The sequence below is a fragment of the Capronia epimyces genome, assembly GCF_000585565.1.
Source record: "Capronia epimyces CBS 606.96 chromosome Unknown aczIQ-supercont1.1, whole genome shotgun sequence".
Taxonomy (NCBI): Eukaryota; Fungi; Ascomycota; class Eurotiomycetes; order Chaetothyriales; family Herpotrichiellaceae; genus Capronia; species Capronia epimyces.
The window spans coordinates 4130526-4144984 of record NW_006912904.1 but is presented as its reverse complement, the minus strand read 5'-3'; the positions used below and the strand labels follow the sequence as shown (position 1 = coordinate 4144984).

At 53.2% G+C, this 14459-nt stretch overlaps 6 protein-coding genes across 6 annotated transcripts; 2 read left to right on the top strand and 4 right to left on the bottom strand.

The window, feature by feature from the left end:
• Positions 1-68: 68 nt before the first annotated feature.
• On the bottom strand, positions 69-848 carry A1O3_01497 (uncharacterized protein; the record flags this gene model as incomplete). Its single annotated transcript, XM_007731641.1, has 1 exon — positions 69-848. The coding sequence occupies one exon, from the start codon at positions 846-848 to the stop codon at positions 69-71; it is 780 nt and encodes a 259-aa protein (XP_007729831.1).
• A 2033-nt stretch (positions 849-2881) lies between these two features.
• Positions 2882-4240, bottom strand: A1O3_01496 (uncharacterized protein; the record flags this gene model as incomplete). The annotated part of the gene is made up of 2 exons (XM_007731640.1): positions 2882-3948; positions 4015-4240. 2 exons carry the CDS (start codon positions 4238-4240, stop codon positions 2882-2884), a joined length of 1293 nt encoding a protein of 430 aa, XP_007729830.1.
• A 511-nt stretch (positions 4241-4751) lies between these two features.
• A1O3_01495 (uncharacterized protein) lies at positions 4752-6680 on the bottom strand (the record flags this gene model as incomplete). Its single annotated transcript, XM_007731639.1, has 2 exons — positions 4752-6616; positions 6665-6680. 2 exons carry the CDS (start codon positions 6678-6680, stop codon positions 4752-4754), a joined length of 1881 nt encoding a protein of 626 aa, XP_007729829.1.
• Positions 6681-7279: 599 nt separating this feature from the next.
• On the bottom strand, positions 7280-7910 carry A1O3_01494 (uncharacterized protein; the record flags this gene model as incomplete). Its single annotated transcript, XM_007731638.1, has 3 exons — positions 7280-7495; positions 7550-7779; positions 7832-7910. The coding sequence occupies 3 exons, from the start codon at positions 7908-7910 to the stop codon at positions 7280-7282; spliced, it is 525 nt and encodes a 174-aa protein (XP_007729828.1).
• A 433-nt stretch (positions 7911-8343) lies between these two features.
• On the top strand, positions 8344-10848 carry A1O3_01493 (uncharacterized protein; the record flags this gene model as incomplete). Its single annotated transcript, XM_007731637.1, has 1 exon — positions 8344-10848. The coding sequence occupies one exon, from the start codon at positions 8344-8346 to the stop codon at positions 10846-10848; it is 2505 nt and encodes an 834-aa protein (XP_007729827.1).
• A 753-nt stretch (positions 10849-11601) lies between these two features.
• Positions 11602-13051, top strand: A1O3_01492 (uncharacterized protein; the record flags this gene model as incomplete). The annotated part of the gene is made up of 2 exons (XM_007731636.1): positions 11602-11814; positions 11903-13051. The coding sequence occupies 2 exons, from the start codon at positions 11602-11604 to the stop codon at positions 13049-13051; spliced, it is 1362 nt and encodes a 453-aa protein (XP_007729826.1).
• Positions 13052-14459: the final 1408 nt, after the last annotated feature.

Sequence of the window (14459 nt, the reverse complement as noted above, 5' to 3'; positions counted from 1 at the left end):
AATCAAGGTACCTATCCACCTACTACCTATATTGAGAAAAGAAAGTGAAAGCCAACCGCATCACCGGTCTAGACCGCCTTGTTTCCAAGCGGCACCGACAGATAGCCGCCAAACTCCTTTGCAAAGTCGACGGACACGCGCGCATGGACACGACCCTGTCGGTCCAGAAAGCGGCTGTGATCCTCCAACGGCACGACCGCGCCATGCCAGATATTTGGATGGATATAAAGACCTTGGCCACCGTCGCAACGGAAGGTGGTGAACTTGTCGGGAGTCACGTCGTCGCCGGGGAGAGCCAAAGGAATCATGAAACTCTGGCCATTCAGCGGATAGAACAACTGGCCCCCGTCGGGATGATAGTTGGCGCGCCAGATGAGTGCTCTTTGTCTTTGTCTTTCTCTTTTGCTCTTGTTCCCGCTCTTGTTTCCGCTCTTGTTCCCACTCTCGTTCCCACTCTCGCTCTCGCTCTCCGTCGCCTTCTCTGGGAATTCGCTCCAGGCGAACAGATAACTATCTCCCACGGCGTTGTTGCGTGCGTACAGCATGTCGCCCTTCCACCAGAACTCGAACAGCCCTTCGGTGACGCCGCCTTGGTCGCCCGAGTTCTTGTCGACCGGGCGCGAACCCTGAGCAGGCCACCGAACAATCTCGATGGGGAAGTTGTCGGGCGAGTCGACGACGTGGCCGTAGCCCTGCAAGCTTTCGGCGCTGGCCTGCACCACTGGAGTCTCGAAGACCTTGCTTACTCCCGTCGTGGGAACGTAGGCGATCTCGTCGGTGGAAAAGTCTCTGGACGTCTCGGCCGGCCGGGATGGTGTTTGTGTTTGTGTTTGTGTAATGGTTGCCATAGTGGACGTCCTTAGGTGCCCTGAGACGTTCCGAATTTGTCTCTATCTGAAAGGGAAAGGCTGTGCTGTTGCTGTTGTGGTGTCTCTCTTGGTCAAGGACAACTGCTGAGGCGCAGACTCTGAAGTAGAGTCCAATCCGATTCAAGGCTCGAGATTATTCTGCTCTCCAGAGACCTCGATAAAGGGAGGACTTATCGAGGGAGGACATTCAATAGTAATAATAATAGTAATGGTACTGGTGGTAGTAGTCAAGGCCCCGACATGTCGGTCTTCGTGCCGGCAAATCGTCACTTCATCCTCGAGTTCGAGTTCTGTCGGTCAAAGCCTGAGGCCCGAGATGTCGTTGTTCGTGCCGACAAGTCCAAGTCCAAGTCCACATGGATTCAATGTTCATTCATACTCGGTTCTGAATGCCTGCTTTATAGGTAGACATGGTCGAAAAGTCGCTGTTCATGCCGATGGATTCCCAACCGACTTCATACTAGAAGGAGAAGGACCGCTTTGCACTGATGGACTCCAACCGACTTCATACTAGAAGGAGAAGGAGAAGGACCGCTTCAGACACTTCCACTTCCACTTGACTTTCCCCAGACAGCATGAGAGGCGTGGTCACTTTGGCGCCATAGACGATCTGTGGAACGACGTGGAGTTTATCAAAGGATTGTTCGCCAAAGACAACTCGATGGGGAAATGGGAAATGAGGTTGGCCAGTAAAGTGAAGCAGCCTCGTAGGTTTGGTTTGGCCAGTAAAGTGAATCCCAAGTATACTGCCTCACCCACGAGGCTGCCCTACAATATAGATCAAAGTCGCCGATTTCTCCCCAACAATCGCAGCCTGTACATATAGGCTCTGACCTGATGTATGGCAGCCCCATCTTCACGTCTTAGCTTGTACTCTGCATTACATGGATATAGTGCCGTTTACGGTGCTAGAAACCCATAACTACAAAACCCAGCCTACGACACTAACGGTTCTTACCGACTATGAGGCCAGGTTAACTCCACTGCGCGAGATTTTTTGCTGCTTCAGTCGGAGTCGGGGCTGCTGTTCGATTCAGTCTGTTGTCTTTAAGACGCAAGACTTTACGGCTCGAGTGTGTGTGTGTGTGAATCCGATCTTGGTGGGCAGAATGTGGGTGATTCTGCCGCACCCGCACCTCCGCGTGACTACCTGACCTATAGGGCTATCAGGGAAATGGTCTCCAGTGACGGTGACATTCACTGAGGATCATGCTCATATGACACTCGGGAACTATATAACGCTTACGCTTACGCCTACGCTTACTTGGTCACCGATGGCTCGTGGTGGTGGTGGCATAGTGATAGATCCTCCTCTTCGATTTACCGTAGAAGAGCTGGAGGTAAATCACTCACAACTAGGTGTACCTGCTCCGTACATGTAGGGATAGCAACTACAATACGTACAGGACTCCCTCTGTGGTAGGAGTGGCCGAGGCTGGACGTTCGTTCGGGACAGACGCAGACACAGACGCAGACGGGACACAGCATTGGAAATACCAGTGGCAAGTCGAATTACAGTAGAACAACAGCGATCTTTCGATCCTTCAAGATGGTGGCGTCCATCAAAAACGCATACGGAGTCCTGCAGCAAGACTTCAAGAGACCTCATTGCCCGTTCCGGGCCCGTCATACTCAATCAGCCTTCAAGTTTGTGGCGGCGTCTCGAGCATCTTATCTGCATCTTCCTTCCTCGCGTCTCTCCGCTTTCGACTGCTCGCGTCTCACTGCTTTCGACTCAAATACTCCTACATCAACAATCCTCTGGTGGTATCAATCGAAGGGTATCATGAACCTTTTCCTTCTTCCAGTGCGTCCGTCCTGCCAAAACGCCATACATGGCCTTCCTGTGCCATCCGGTTTGGTTTGGTTTGGTTTCGTTTGTTCAAACCCCTCGATCAAGTATCCAACTGAACCTCGTCCAGCTGGTCGGTCGTCTCTCTGGCATCGAGTGCTGGAAACGACATGGGGTTTCCCCCCTGATATCTTGTCATTAATCACCGCGCATGTGCACACTACACACGGATGGCCAGACAATCTGCCAGAACAGACTCCAGGCCTGACCGATCTTGTGCGCCCGCGCCTTCCCAGCCAAAATTGTCGTTGTTTTCCATGTCCAGATTCCCGCTGGCCGTATCGGCGACTCCATTGCTGGTGGCATGTTCTTGACTTGCCCGCCAATCCTCATAATCATAACCTGCTGACGCATTGGCCACAGTCGCTCCGAGCAAGGGCATTGCGTTCCAGGGCGAAGGTCCAACTTGAGATGTGAGTTGGAGGTCTGGCATGCCTATCGGTCTCATGGAATATGCCGATTCGGCTTCCGTGGGTAGGAGATCATCGTCACGGATCCTCCGAAGTCTCCCCCTCTTCACATCGGCCTCCTCCCGAGCGACCTTCTTCTTGTAGGAGCTCGTTAAGATGCCACCCCAAGGATTATTTTCATATTCCGGCCCGTTCGATCGAGTGCGACTGATGACCTCTCCGAGGAGGCCTTTCAGGTAGGTTTCCGCTGCGATGGCCACAAGTTCGGCGCACTGGATCGAGCAACCCGAGGAAACGGATTCTTCGTAGCAAATAGGGACAATCCGGGCATGAATGGTCGGCGTATCTGGAAACTCCAGAGTTTCGCTGAACAATGGCTGTAGATATCTCTTCCTGATCTCCAGGTCCCAGTTCGTCTTCGTCAGTCCTGCTGCGCTCCCACTGACAGGCTCGGGGGCTTTGATCCGGAGAGCATTATAGTATTCCTCGTACGGATTTTTCCGAGCTGCCGCCTCTTCTTCCAGCTTATCATTTGCAATTGCTTTCAACCGTCTCCTGTCCCGTGGTGGCAGTGCCATCACCTCTACCTTGAGACGCTGTTCTGCCGCATCGCTCGTGATAGCCGGTTTCGAGGACGCGGCCATGGCAGCCTTGTCGGTTGTCGAACTGACCCATGCTGCCAGGCCCGGTTCAGGAGGGTCTCGGCCGGTATTGCACAGGATTGCAAGGACCAAAGTGTTGTGGGCATGTTCGGTCTGTGGGGACGTGTAGATGAAGGCATCGCAGAGGTCGCCGAACTCTCTTGCATTGAGTTCGCCTGTTGTGCTTTGGTTAGAGACGGCGACCGCCATCGCGAGGGTAGAGAGGAGATATCTAGACTGACCTCGAATGAATCTCGTTATTGCATCGTAATAGACTTCCCAGTTGTGTCCGATCAATGACTTGAGTTCGGTGTAGAGCGGTTCCAGGTCGATTCGGGGGTAATTCTGCGTGGCCTTGGTCGTCTTCGAAGAGGATCCAGGAGGGACTTTGGCAGCGCTGGGTATCGAAGTCGCAGTATCCGATCTCGTGAGTGCTGCTGGGTTGAATGTCTCGTCCAACGTCGCCATATTGAACAGGAGGGGGTCGGTAGAGTCAGGGTGCGCGCACCTGCAGCGCAGCACAGACGAAGACGCTGCTCATCCAGTAGTAACAGTGCCGGTCTTGCTTCTATCGGCACATGGTGCTTTGGGGATCTTTCGTGGCTGGCTCGAACAATGTGGTGTTGAAGAGGTGTGGCCTGCGGCGCGATGATGGCACAGACCAGTCTGCAAATCAGATGAAGTCAGAACAAATGGAATGGCCCACACTGGCAAAGCAGTCCGCCTCCTAAGCCCTCGACGCAGCCCTGAGTTCGATGAGCGTTATTATTTAGTACTGATGTTCACTCCTTCGCATGAAAACGAAGATTCGACGCCCGGATTCTACGCCGCCTAAAACAAAGAGATGAAGCACAAAGAACGCGGTTCCACTGTCCTCCCTCAAGACGGAACGACAACTCGGGTTTCATTGTTAGCCTGGTCTATGACCCTCTCTGTATCGTCTTCGCCCACACGAGAGCATTGCAAGCCCCGTCTCCATCTAGGCTATCTGGACCCTCCATTTCTTGACCGTAGCATCTGCCCCGGTGCTGTAGACAATGTCTCCCAACCAAACAACGCCATTGACCCCTTCCTTGTGAGCATTGGTCTCTTTCACTCTTTTCCCAGGTTCTCTCAAACTCCACGCGAACAAACTGGTGTCTAGACTGCCAGAGACTGCCCCTGTGCCTTCTGAATTCCAAGCGATACTGGTGATTTTGGCAGAGTGGGCGTTCCATCGGTCAGTCACAAGTTCAAGGGAGGAAGTGCCCGTGAGAAGCCCGGTGACCCCGGTATTGATCTTATAGACATAGATCTTGCCGGCGGCTGTCCCAACCGCCACCATGTTGCCATCTTGAGAGAAGGCTATCGCAGTCAAGGGAGTCGCCGAGACTTGTTCGACAACCGCCGTCTGCTTGGGTGCTTTTCCTGGTACCACAGAGAATAAACGGAGACTCGAATCTTGGGAGCCAATAGCGACTATGCTGCCCGAAGAAGCCAGAGATGTCGGAGTTGCTTTCAGCGGGAGCTCACCATCCTCTTCGCCGTCTCTGTAGACGATGACACTCTCCAGCTGGGCGACAACAACAAGTGAATCGGACGTGCATGTCAAAGCTTTTGGTTGTGACGATAGCTGCGTCGGCTTTCCTGTAAATGTCCGCGCACCAATGTCAACTGTTCGCAAGGAGTCATCCCAGCCCACTGAAAATACTTGAGGGTGATTGCTGGAGGAAGATGCTGCAAGGCCCGAGATGATGTTGGTGTGTCCGTCGCCTTCGATTGTCTCGGCATTACCGCTGGCCACATCCCACGAGCATAGACGGCCCTCGTAACTTCCAGTCCATAGGGTAGCGCTTCCAACCTCTCCCGATGAGGCGAGGGCGGTAATATTCTTTTGGTGTCCGGAGATGATTTTGGTCGGCTTGCTAGAGCTGGTGTTCAAGTAGTTGAGATCACCACTGAGCGAAAGGGAGATTATTAACCCGTCTGACCTGCCTGCTGGCCACACGACGCCGACCTGTTGATCCGAAACAGCGACAGCATCGCCAAAGGACCAGGAATTGGTCACCTTCCCGGCCTCCACGTCCCATGTTTTGACCGTGCGGTCGGCGGAGCAGGTCACAATGCTCCTTGAGTCGCTGGACCAGGAGACGCCGAAGATGCTGCCGTGATGGCCCTCCGTGGTGTCCACGATCTCGGCCTTTGCGTCTCCGGTCTTTCCATCGTAGAGATAGATTTTCTTGTCACCGCCGACACTGACCAGGTGGTTTCCGTTCGGGGAGAAAGCCACCCCGTATATGAAATTGGTATGCTGTCCCCGACCAGGAATACCGTTGAATTTGAAGGGAGCCCCATGGTAGAAGACCAGATTCTTGTCGTCACCTCCCGTTGCCGCTCTTAATGGTCGTTGTTGTCGTATGCTCACCGCATTGACTTGCGCCGAATGGCCACTTATTTCTCCAACAGTGTTGCCAGAATCCGCCGTGATGCAATGTCCAAAGCGTTGTTTTCCGTCTCCCACGGCTATTATACGTTGGCTGTCACCGTCCCAAGCGATATCATTGATCCGGCCTGAAATGATTGCGTATTCGCCTTTGGTAACCCCTGATCCATTAGGCGAACAGTCCCAAACTCTCACAATCCCCGAGACATCGCCCGACGCACAATAGAAACCGGAGGGTGCAAACCTCGCTACCGTAGTGGACGCTGTGTGTTGGGTGTACTGGGTGGATATGGCAGGATTGTCGATCGACCGAAGAAATATGGATTTGTTTGAAGCGTAGGCTATGCGCTCTCCCTTGGAATCGGCGGATAGAGGGGTAGGCTGACCTCTTGTGCTGGTCGGCAGAGCGGCGTAGATGCCATCTGGACCGGGTTAGCATTGTTTACCAGGTTCATGAAGTTCGGACGGACCAGGCTTTATAGACATTGTTATGCAATTGTGTGTGCCAAAGCAGAGTGCATAGTTGTTGCAAGGTTGTTGGGTGTGGGATGAAGATTAATAGTTGACACATGAAAGCGTGCCCGACCCCGGCTGACGAGGCTGCGGGCCAAATGCTCAGACGGCCATAACTCCCCATTGGGGGTTGACTCGTTATGTACGTGTATCTTCGACGGATCGTTCAGTTCATCACTCGATTCTTGCTTGATTCACCATTCCGAATTTCATTGAGGACTACGCGGCACAAGGGGATTAGGCTGCTACAATAAAGGGCCCTCTCGATCTCGATACCGACCCCGAAGATTGATTAAGTATTGTTACACTCACAGAGCCCTGTCCCTCTAAACCCGGTCATTACTGGACATGAAATTGATTCGCAGAACAAGCGTCTCTGGCTCAAATGTGCAAGAACCTTGTAGAAGGGCGCTCCCTTACCGACCGACCAAAGGACCAATCCACCCCTCAGATGTACATCTTGTGAAGTATGCTTTTGTACCTCGCTGTGGAATCAGAACTGCCTACATCGAGACTTCGGGCAGGTCTTCTTCGATGGCCATCATGATGTTCTTCCGCCGCGTCAAATCTTGCTATGAGGCGAACACCCTGCCACTGCTTGTTCTCTTCCCTTCCATTTCGCTCTTGATGTATTCCGGGTGTCTATGGACGCTAGGCATCAGGCCTAACGCAATTGCCCTTCGAATGGCCTTCGCAACCTTGCGTTGGTTAACAGGCCGCAGGCCGGTAGAGCTGGAATGCCGGATACGGCCCATCTCCGTCATGTATTCGGACATCACAGAGAAATTCTATGCCAGTGTATTAGCGATCATAACAGTGGCGGAGCGAAGAGGCATACAAACCTTGTACAAGCTCAGGGGGTTGATCGATAGTGCATCGAAAGCATCGGTCCTAGGTCGGTTTCTCTTTCTCCATTTTCGAGCCTCGGCAGCACTTAAGTCGTGAGGAGCGTAGACATCGCCAACTTTCCACTGCCGCGTTAACTGTCGTGAAATGGCATAGTTCTCTTGTTCTATTAGTTCCTCCCGCTTGAGGCTCATCAGAGTTGTAGCCGCTGTCCGTTTGAATGTCTCTGCGCCCGTGTTAGAATATAGACCAAAGTACATGCGATGTGGGATACATACGTGAGACGGGTGATGGCTGCAGAGATTTGGTCGTCAGTTTCAGCTGAAGCCCTAGGCCTGGGGCTAGCCGAGTAGACATTGTTGACAGTCCAGGAGTCAACCTAACTGGCAGTAGACAACTTCCTTGAGCGATCGGGGGACAACTTGACGGACAATTGGGAACAAGATCAAAGTTGCAAACCTGCCAAGTGAATTCGCAGCCCGCCGATTCGGATGAGGCGGACGCTGCTCTAGTGCTACGGAGTAAGTACCCCTACCCCCCAGGCCACCTAAGCGGAGAGCATCGACCTATCTGTACGGAGCGTCCTGGTTCATTTTGCCATCAACGACTGAATGCGCTACCTACATGTAGGTAGGTACTCTACACCACCTTCCTACGTCGTCATCACACCACACCTAGTGTAGACCTCTCTACACTCCGTATCTGCCCCCTTCTCTTCGCTAGATCATGGGTCATTTGCCTTGGTTTTGATTATCGACTTCAGTACCCGAAGCTGCGGAAAACCTTCGCCATGAAGTCCTCAAACCTGACCCGAAGCGTATTCCGCGCAATCCTCAGTAACAAACCATACCTAGCTCGGGACTGTCAAAGACGCCTTGGGAGCAGGCTGCCACAACATTTCCCCGCATACAGATATACTGTACACCAGAGACGTGGGTTTTTGGGCCTAAATCTCGGAGGCGCCGACAAAGGCCTTCGTGGCGCCAGGAGTACCCCGACAAACGTTGAGCTTGCGTTGAGCAAGTTTGTTGATGTTGTCAGAGCGAGGAGAACAAGCTCCCGATTTCCTCCTGACGAAGAAATTGTCGACGCCTTCAGGTTCCTGTTCGCCACGAGAATTGAATCACCACGACCGTTGACAAGAAATGAAGTCTTCCTTGCCAATGAGGCATTCAGACATTTGCAAGAGCGTGGCCATATATTGTCCGGGGACGAAAAGACAAGCCTCACTGAAGAAGATCTTGAAAATGTCCTGCTAGCCTTGGCCTCGTCCAGTGGCAGAGATCGGTTTCGGACTGATGCACGGATACTTGCGACTCATGTCTTCGACTCGCTCAAGGAAAGGTTTACGGCTGCTGAAGAGCTCCGCGTTTCTTCAGAGCATGGGAAACACCCGACTCGAGGTTCGTTACTGGCCTCCTACATTACCGTCTTGGCCACAACTGGTTCCTCTCATGATGCTCTCGAGCTCCTGCGGCAATCACCAGAGAGATCAGAGGACCACAGCCTATCGCTGTGGATGGCTATTTTGAAGGGTCTAGCCAAGGAGGGGAGAATGCAAGAATTCTGGCAGGTGGTAGAAGAAGTACAAAGTACTTTCGGGCCACTTGATGCCATGTCGCAAGAGACATTAGTAACCTTGTTCGCCGATCACGGCGAAATTCACCCTTTGAAGAAGATTCTCAACCTGCCTCTGGAAGATGGTCAGGTCCCGACATCTACTTCACTCGTCAAAGCCGTTGACTGCGCCATAACAAACGGTGAATTAGAATGGGCATCTGGACCGGTCAAATTGTTGCGGGAAAGGGTCGACTCAGGAGACATGGCCGGGACACTGCTTTTGTGGCACTTTGTCCGCGATTCTGATGTAGCTCACATTCGCGGTAAGATCGAGCAATTGGCAGATTCTGGTGTTACGGACGCTCTCAGCATGAAAGCCTTGAATCGTTTGATCGAATATGCATACTCACAGAACAAAGCTGACGACGCTTCCAAGTTGATACAACTGGCTGGAAGTTTGGGACTGAGACCTGACGCCAAAACACGATCATTTCAATTGGCATATCAGCTCAAACAGGGCGACCGTACTGCAGCTGCTCAGACCTTCGAGCTTCTCTTGAGGGAAGATGTTCCCATTGATCGTTCTGACGTCCCGGTACTCAACCATTATATTTCGGCCCTATCGTTCTCTGGGGACCACGAGTACACAAGACTCATGCAAGTGGTCGACCATTTGTTGGAGAGTGGGGGCGATCTCGAAGCCGAAGCAATTGCCGGATTGTGCCATGTCTTCCTTGAAAAGGACGAACTGGACGAGGCCACTGGGTTACTCAGACATCGAGTGGACTCGTATCCTATGGACGACCGAGCACGCATCGCTGCAGTTTTCCGTCAATTCATTGTAAGTCCAGCTGTCAAAGATCAGCGCGCTTTCAATGCCTATGAGCTTTTCCGTCATGCTTTCCCTGAAAGCACAGTCGAGGAGCGCCTGCCGCTTATGCAATCGTTTTTCGACCGCGATCGTCCCGACCTGGCCTGCCTGATTTTTGGACATATGCGGCAGCAAGACGATCTTCAAGCCCGTCCAACTGCTCAGGCTTATGCCAGATGTTTCGAAGCTATTGCCAAGTGTAAAGACATTGATGGTCTACAAATGATCTATAACATGCTAAAGCTTGATCTGGAAGTCGAGCAAACGACACGCATCCACAATGCCCTGATGGCGGCGTATACAGAATGTCAGCAGCCCTTCGTGGCCATCATCGACCACTTCTGGAAAATCATGGACTCGCGTGAAGGCCCTACCTTGAGTTCTTTCATGCTAGCTCTGCGCGCCTGTGAGAAGTGGATTCCTCAGGGCGGCCACCAAGCCAGACATATTATGGCACTCATGCAAAGCTTCGACTTGATCATCACCAAGGAGGTGTATGAATGCTATATTGGGGCCCTGGCCGGGCAATCCGAATTCGAAAATGTGGTGGAGTTGATCGATCAAATGGAAAATGACATAGGCGAGCCTCCTGACGCCATCACCATTGGGACTTTCTACAATGCTATCCCGTGGCAATTTCGGAAAGACGAGGTGGAGAAATGGGCCAAGAAGGCCTATCCAGAGTTATGGGCCGAGCTAGAGTCGTATGGAGACGAAATTGATGAAGAGTGGGAGATCAGGTACTTCAAGCTTGACCGGAGTATTGACATTGATGACGAGCTGTTATTTGGGCCCGGTGACTATCATCCGGTGATTGCACAGGAAACGCAAATCATGTTGGAAACGCCAGTCACAACGAACTGAGTCGCAGGCTTGAAACATGGCCCAAGAAGAGTCGTTATATATGAGCAAGGATAGGACACCTCTACTACCCTAGATCATCCGAGGATTTCTCGCTGGCTTCAATGTGAAGACTCCGCGGCGCCTAACTTGATTTTGATCCGCTCGCTCAGTTTCGTCCCTCTCAGCCTATTTTTATTTTTGCCGCTGTATCACCGACGCCGACCGTCCTCTTCGTCCTCTCGATTTAGCAAAGCAGGAAGGCACAAGAGCGGGTGCTGGATGTAGACACCCAGTGCGGAGTAGGAGGGAAACGGGCCCATTTTATCCCGTCACGGTTCTATGTGGAATCCATGTCGAGGTCAGGGGTTTGACTATTGCTTCGTGTATCTATTGGTTGACAGCACCGAGTCAAGTGTACCTAGGTACTAGTAGTGAAGTTGGCGGAACAGCGAATGCGACAAGCTGTCGTTGCAGCACGCCCTTTCACGGGGCGCGGCGCAGTCTGTCAGTGTCGAGGTCGGAGAGCACTGAAGAGCGTCATTTTCCCCGCTCGAGGACAAGCTGGCCAGTCTGACAAAAACAAGGCCACTTTGGGCTCTTGCGAACTGACCGTCAGACAGCGTGAATTCTTCGGCTGCTGGCAGGCTTCCACCATCACTATTGTCACCTCGTCTATTTTATATCTCCAGGACCTTTGACCCTTGACCCATTCGAATCTCAGCTTGTCCGCCATGCGAGGTGCGGCCAATGCACGACCTCTGAGTCCGGATAGCCATGTTTTCATCCTTCCTCAACATCTCGGTTCCGAAGTTCGGGTTCCGAAGGGCGCCGGCCTCCCAGCCCATCGACATCCCTAGTGTCGAGGTCCACGATGTCGAAGTCTCGAGCGAGAAACGCGGCCGGCGGCTCAAACATCTACTGAAACTCAACCATGCCACCTTTGCCATTTTATATAACCATCTTCGCTTCCACAACCATACTCCTCATGTACGCATTCATGACTCTTGTCTCCCCTCCTGGCTCTCTGGCGGAGCATGATCCCTCCTCTGATTTCTTTCCACTGATCGACCTTCAGATTCTGGGATCGGCCTACCTATTCGGCGGCACGCCCGAACATTTGAATGCCATCTACGAAGACGCTGCTGCCAATGAAGGCCACGAACACTGGGTCGAGTCGCCCTCTGAGATTGCTCTGCACGACTACCGCGACTACCTAGGCAAGCGGGAATACCAGCGGGCGTTTGTCGACTTCTTCGAGGACCAGCTTGTCCTTCACGGCTACGACTGGAAAGAAATTGTGGAAAATTTCCTTTTCGAACGCGGCCCTGGGAAGTCGGATAACCCTGAGCCCATCTTTAACTGCCTGACCGCTGGATTGGGCCATCCCCTGATCCATCTTGGCTATGCGTACGAGCTGAACAGTCGTGAAGTAGCCATGGAGGCTCTTGGGCTGGCGGCGACGTGCTACGACGCCAAGCTCGCTAGCCTCCTCGAGACAGCCTGCCACTCGCAGGCATCCACCCGCAATCCTCTCACATACTCCACAAACGACCTCTTTGAAGTCTTCGCCCGCGTCCAAGGTGACAAGCGCCTCGACTCTGCCTTCGACCATTACGGCGGCGACAACCTCTCACAGCTGCTGGCCGACCCTGTGCTCACCTCTATCCTGTTGGAGCACTGGCACACATGGAAGATCGACCATCCGACTGCCGACTTTGCTCAGTCTCAAGCCCTGGCATCCGCACTGCTGATTTCCTGTGCCACCAGCGTCGAGGGTCACGGTTATGACTTCTTCCTCGTCCACCTGTTGACAACCTCACATGCCGTGCGGATCCTGATCCCTTTCCTCGACGGACAGCACCATCTCCCCCTTGTCCGCGAATGGCTACTGATCACCCTGGCCATTTACATCGCACAGCTGAGACCGCTGATCAAGCGTGAGTACATCACAGGTTATGATCTGCAGGGACGAGACTGGGCCTTTGTCGTGCAAGCGGCGCTCGAAGGCCAGTATAAACTCGACGCGCATTTCGTCAAGGCGTGCCGAGCTTTGAGGGAAGCTGACCGGGTATGGGGTGATGACAGCGGTGAGAAATACTACCTCAAGGCTGCAGTCAAGTTTGCCAGTGAGTTTGACGGATGGGGTGGGTTTGGAGCTGTGGATGAAGAAGAAGAGCGGGAGCTGCAGGAGTCCAAAGCCAAGGCCAAGGCCATAGACATGTGACATGACATTGAAACGGGAAAAGGAAGCTTGGTCCGCCTGCACTGGACGTTGGACGGTCTTGGCCTGGCGAAGTGAGATGACGGCCCATGATAGCTCCTGGAAGCTTAACGCATTTCATGCTATTCTAATCTGCGCACACCTGCGTCCCACATAATGGAAATAACACTTCACTCCCACTATTACACTACTTTGGGTGGCACATGGACCCTGTGGGGGAGGATTGGAACAGACTCCCGCTGTCACTTAGCTGCCAGACCACGACGAGGCTGAGGACTAGAGCAAGGCTGAGCTGTCAGATATCGCGGGGTCAGGCGCCGGCGTCACGTGGCAGTGCGCTGGCCCCACCAGTCCTATTTAGGTCTGGTTAAACATGGGATTTCGCCAGTTGGGTTGCCAGCCAGCCTCACGGAGCTCAACCTCACTCCTCCAGCCCACAACGAGCAGATCTGGTCTGTATCGACTCCCAGTCCTTGAGTGCGACATCGGTATGTCGGATTTCTGGACTTGCAGTCGCTTTGACCAGTTTTGACGGCGTGCGTCTTCTCTCGGCACTCTGCTATGCCACCAGTTCATATGCTTAATCCGTCGCCACCGCTGACTGATTCGACGCCCGCTCCCCAGAGCCACGACCTGGACGACGACGACTCTTCCACCATCTCTGTGATGTCTGCAACTCCGGCTTCGGCTTCGGCTTCGGCTTCGGCTTCGCAGAGCGCCCCGCCTGCTTGGGCCCGCGGCAAGACATGCCGCAGGCCCAAGCACCCCCGGCCATTAGATACCAGTGGCGTTGAACTCTGTTGCATGGAAGGCCATCGCCACAGATGGCCTGGCACGGGTAGACTCTACATTTCGAAGTGTCAGAAGAGGTGTGGTTATTGCGGCGACATGGTGAAGACATCGGCAGGCCTTCGTAAGGTGAGCTCGCCTTCTTCCTTTCCCCCTACTCGCCCGCTGCGGGCGCACATCATTGGATCCGAGCTCATGTCCGACGACGTACACAGCATGTGGAAGTCCATATACGGAAAGATGGGCTTCTTGCGAGAATTGCGCCAACTAACACTGTAGATGATTCAGCCTGGGAGTATTCCATTGTCCAAAGGAACGACGACGGAGCAGGACATCCATGGGACGAAAACAGAATGGAAGTGGATGATGAGTCCCTTCCGTCTGGCGCCCCAACGGCCCCAATGGAGACTCAGATCTCACTTGAACACACAGTACCAACAATAGAAGATCCACTACTTCGCTCTCTACCTCACTCTATATCACCAAGGGAAACACCGCCGTCGGCTAGGAGCCCAAACTCAACAGAATTTCAGCTGTGGGTGGAGACTACCACGCCAGTCGAGTCTGCGGAAACTGGAGAAACGCAGCCATCCATTGAGAGCGCAGCCCCAGCAGTGATCGA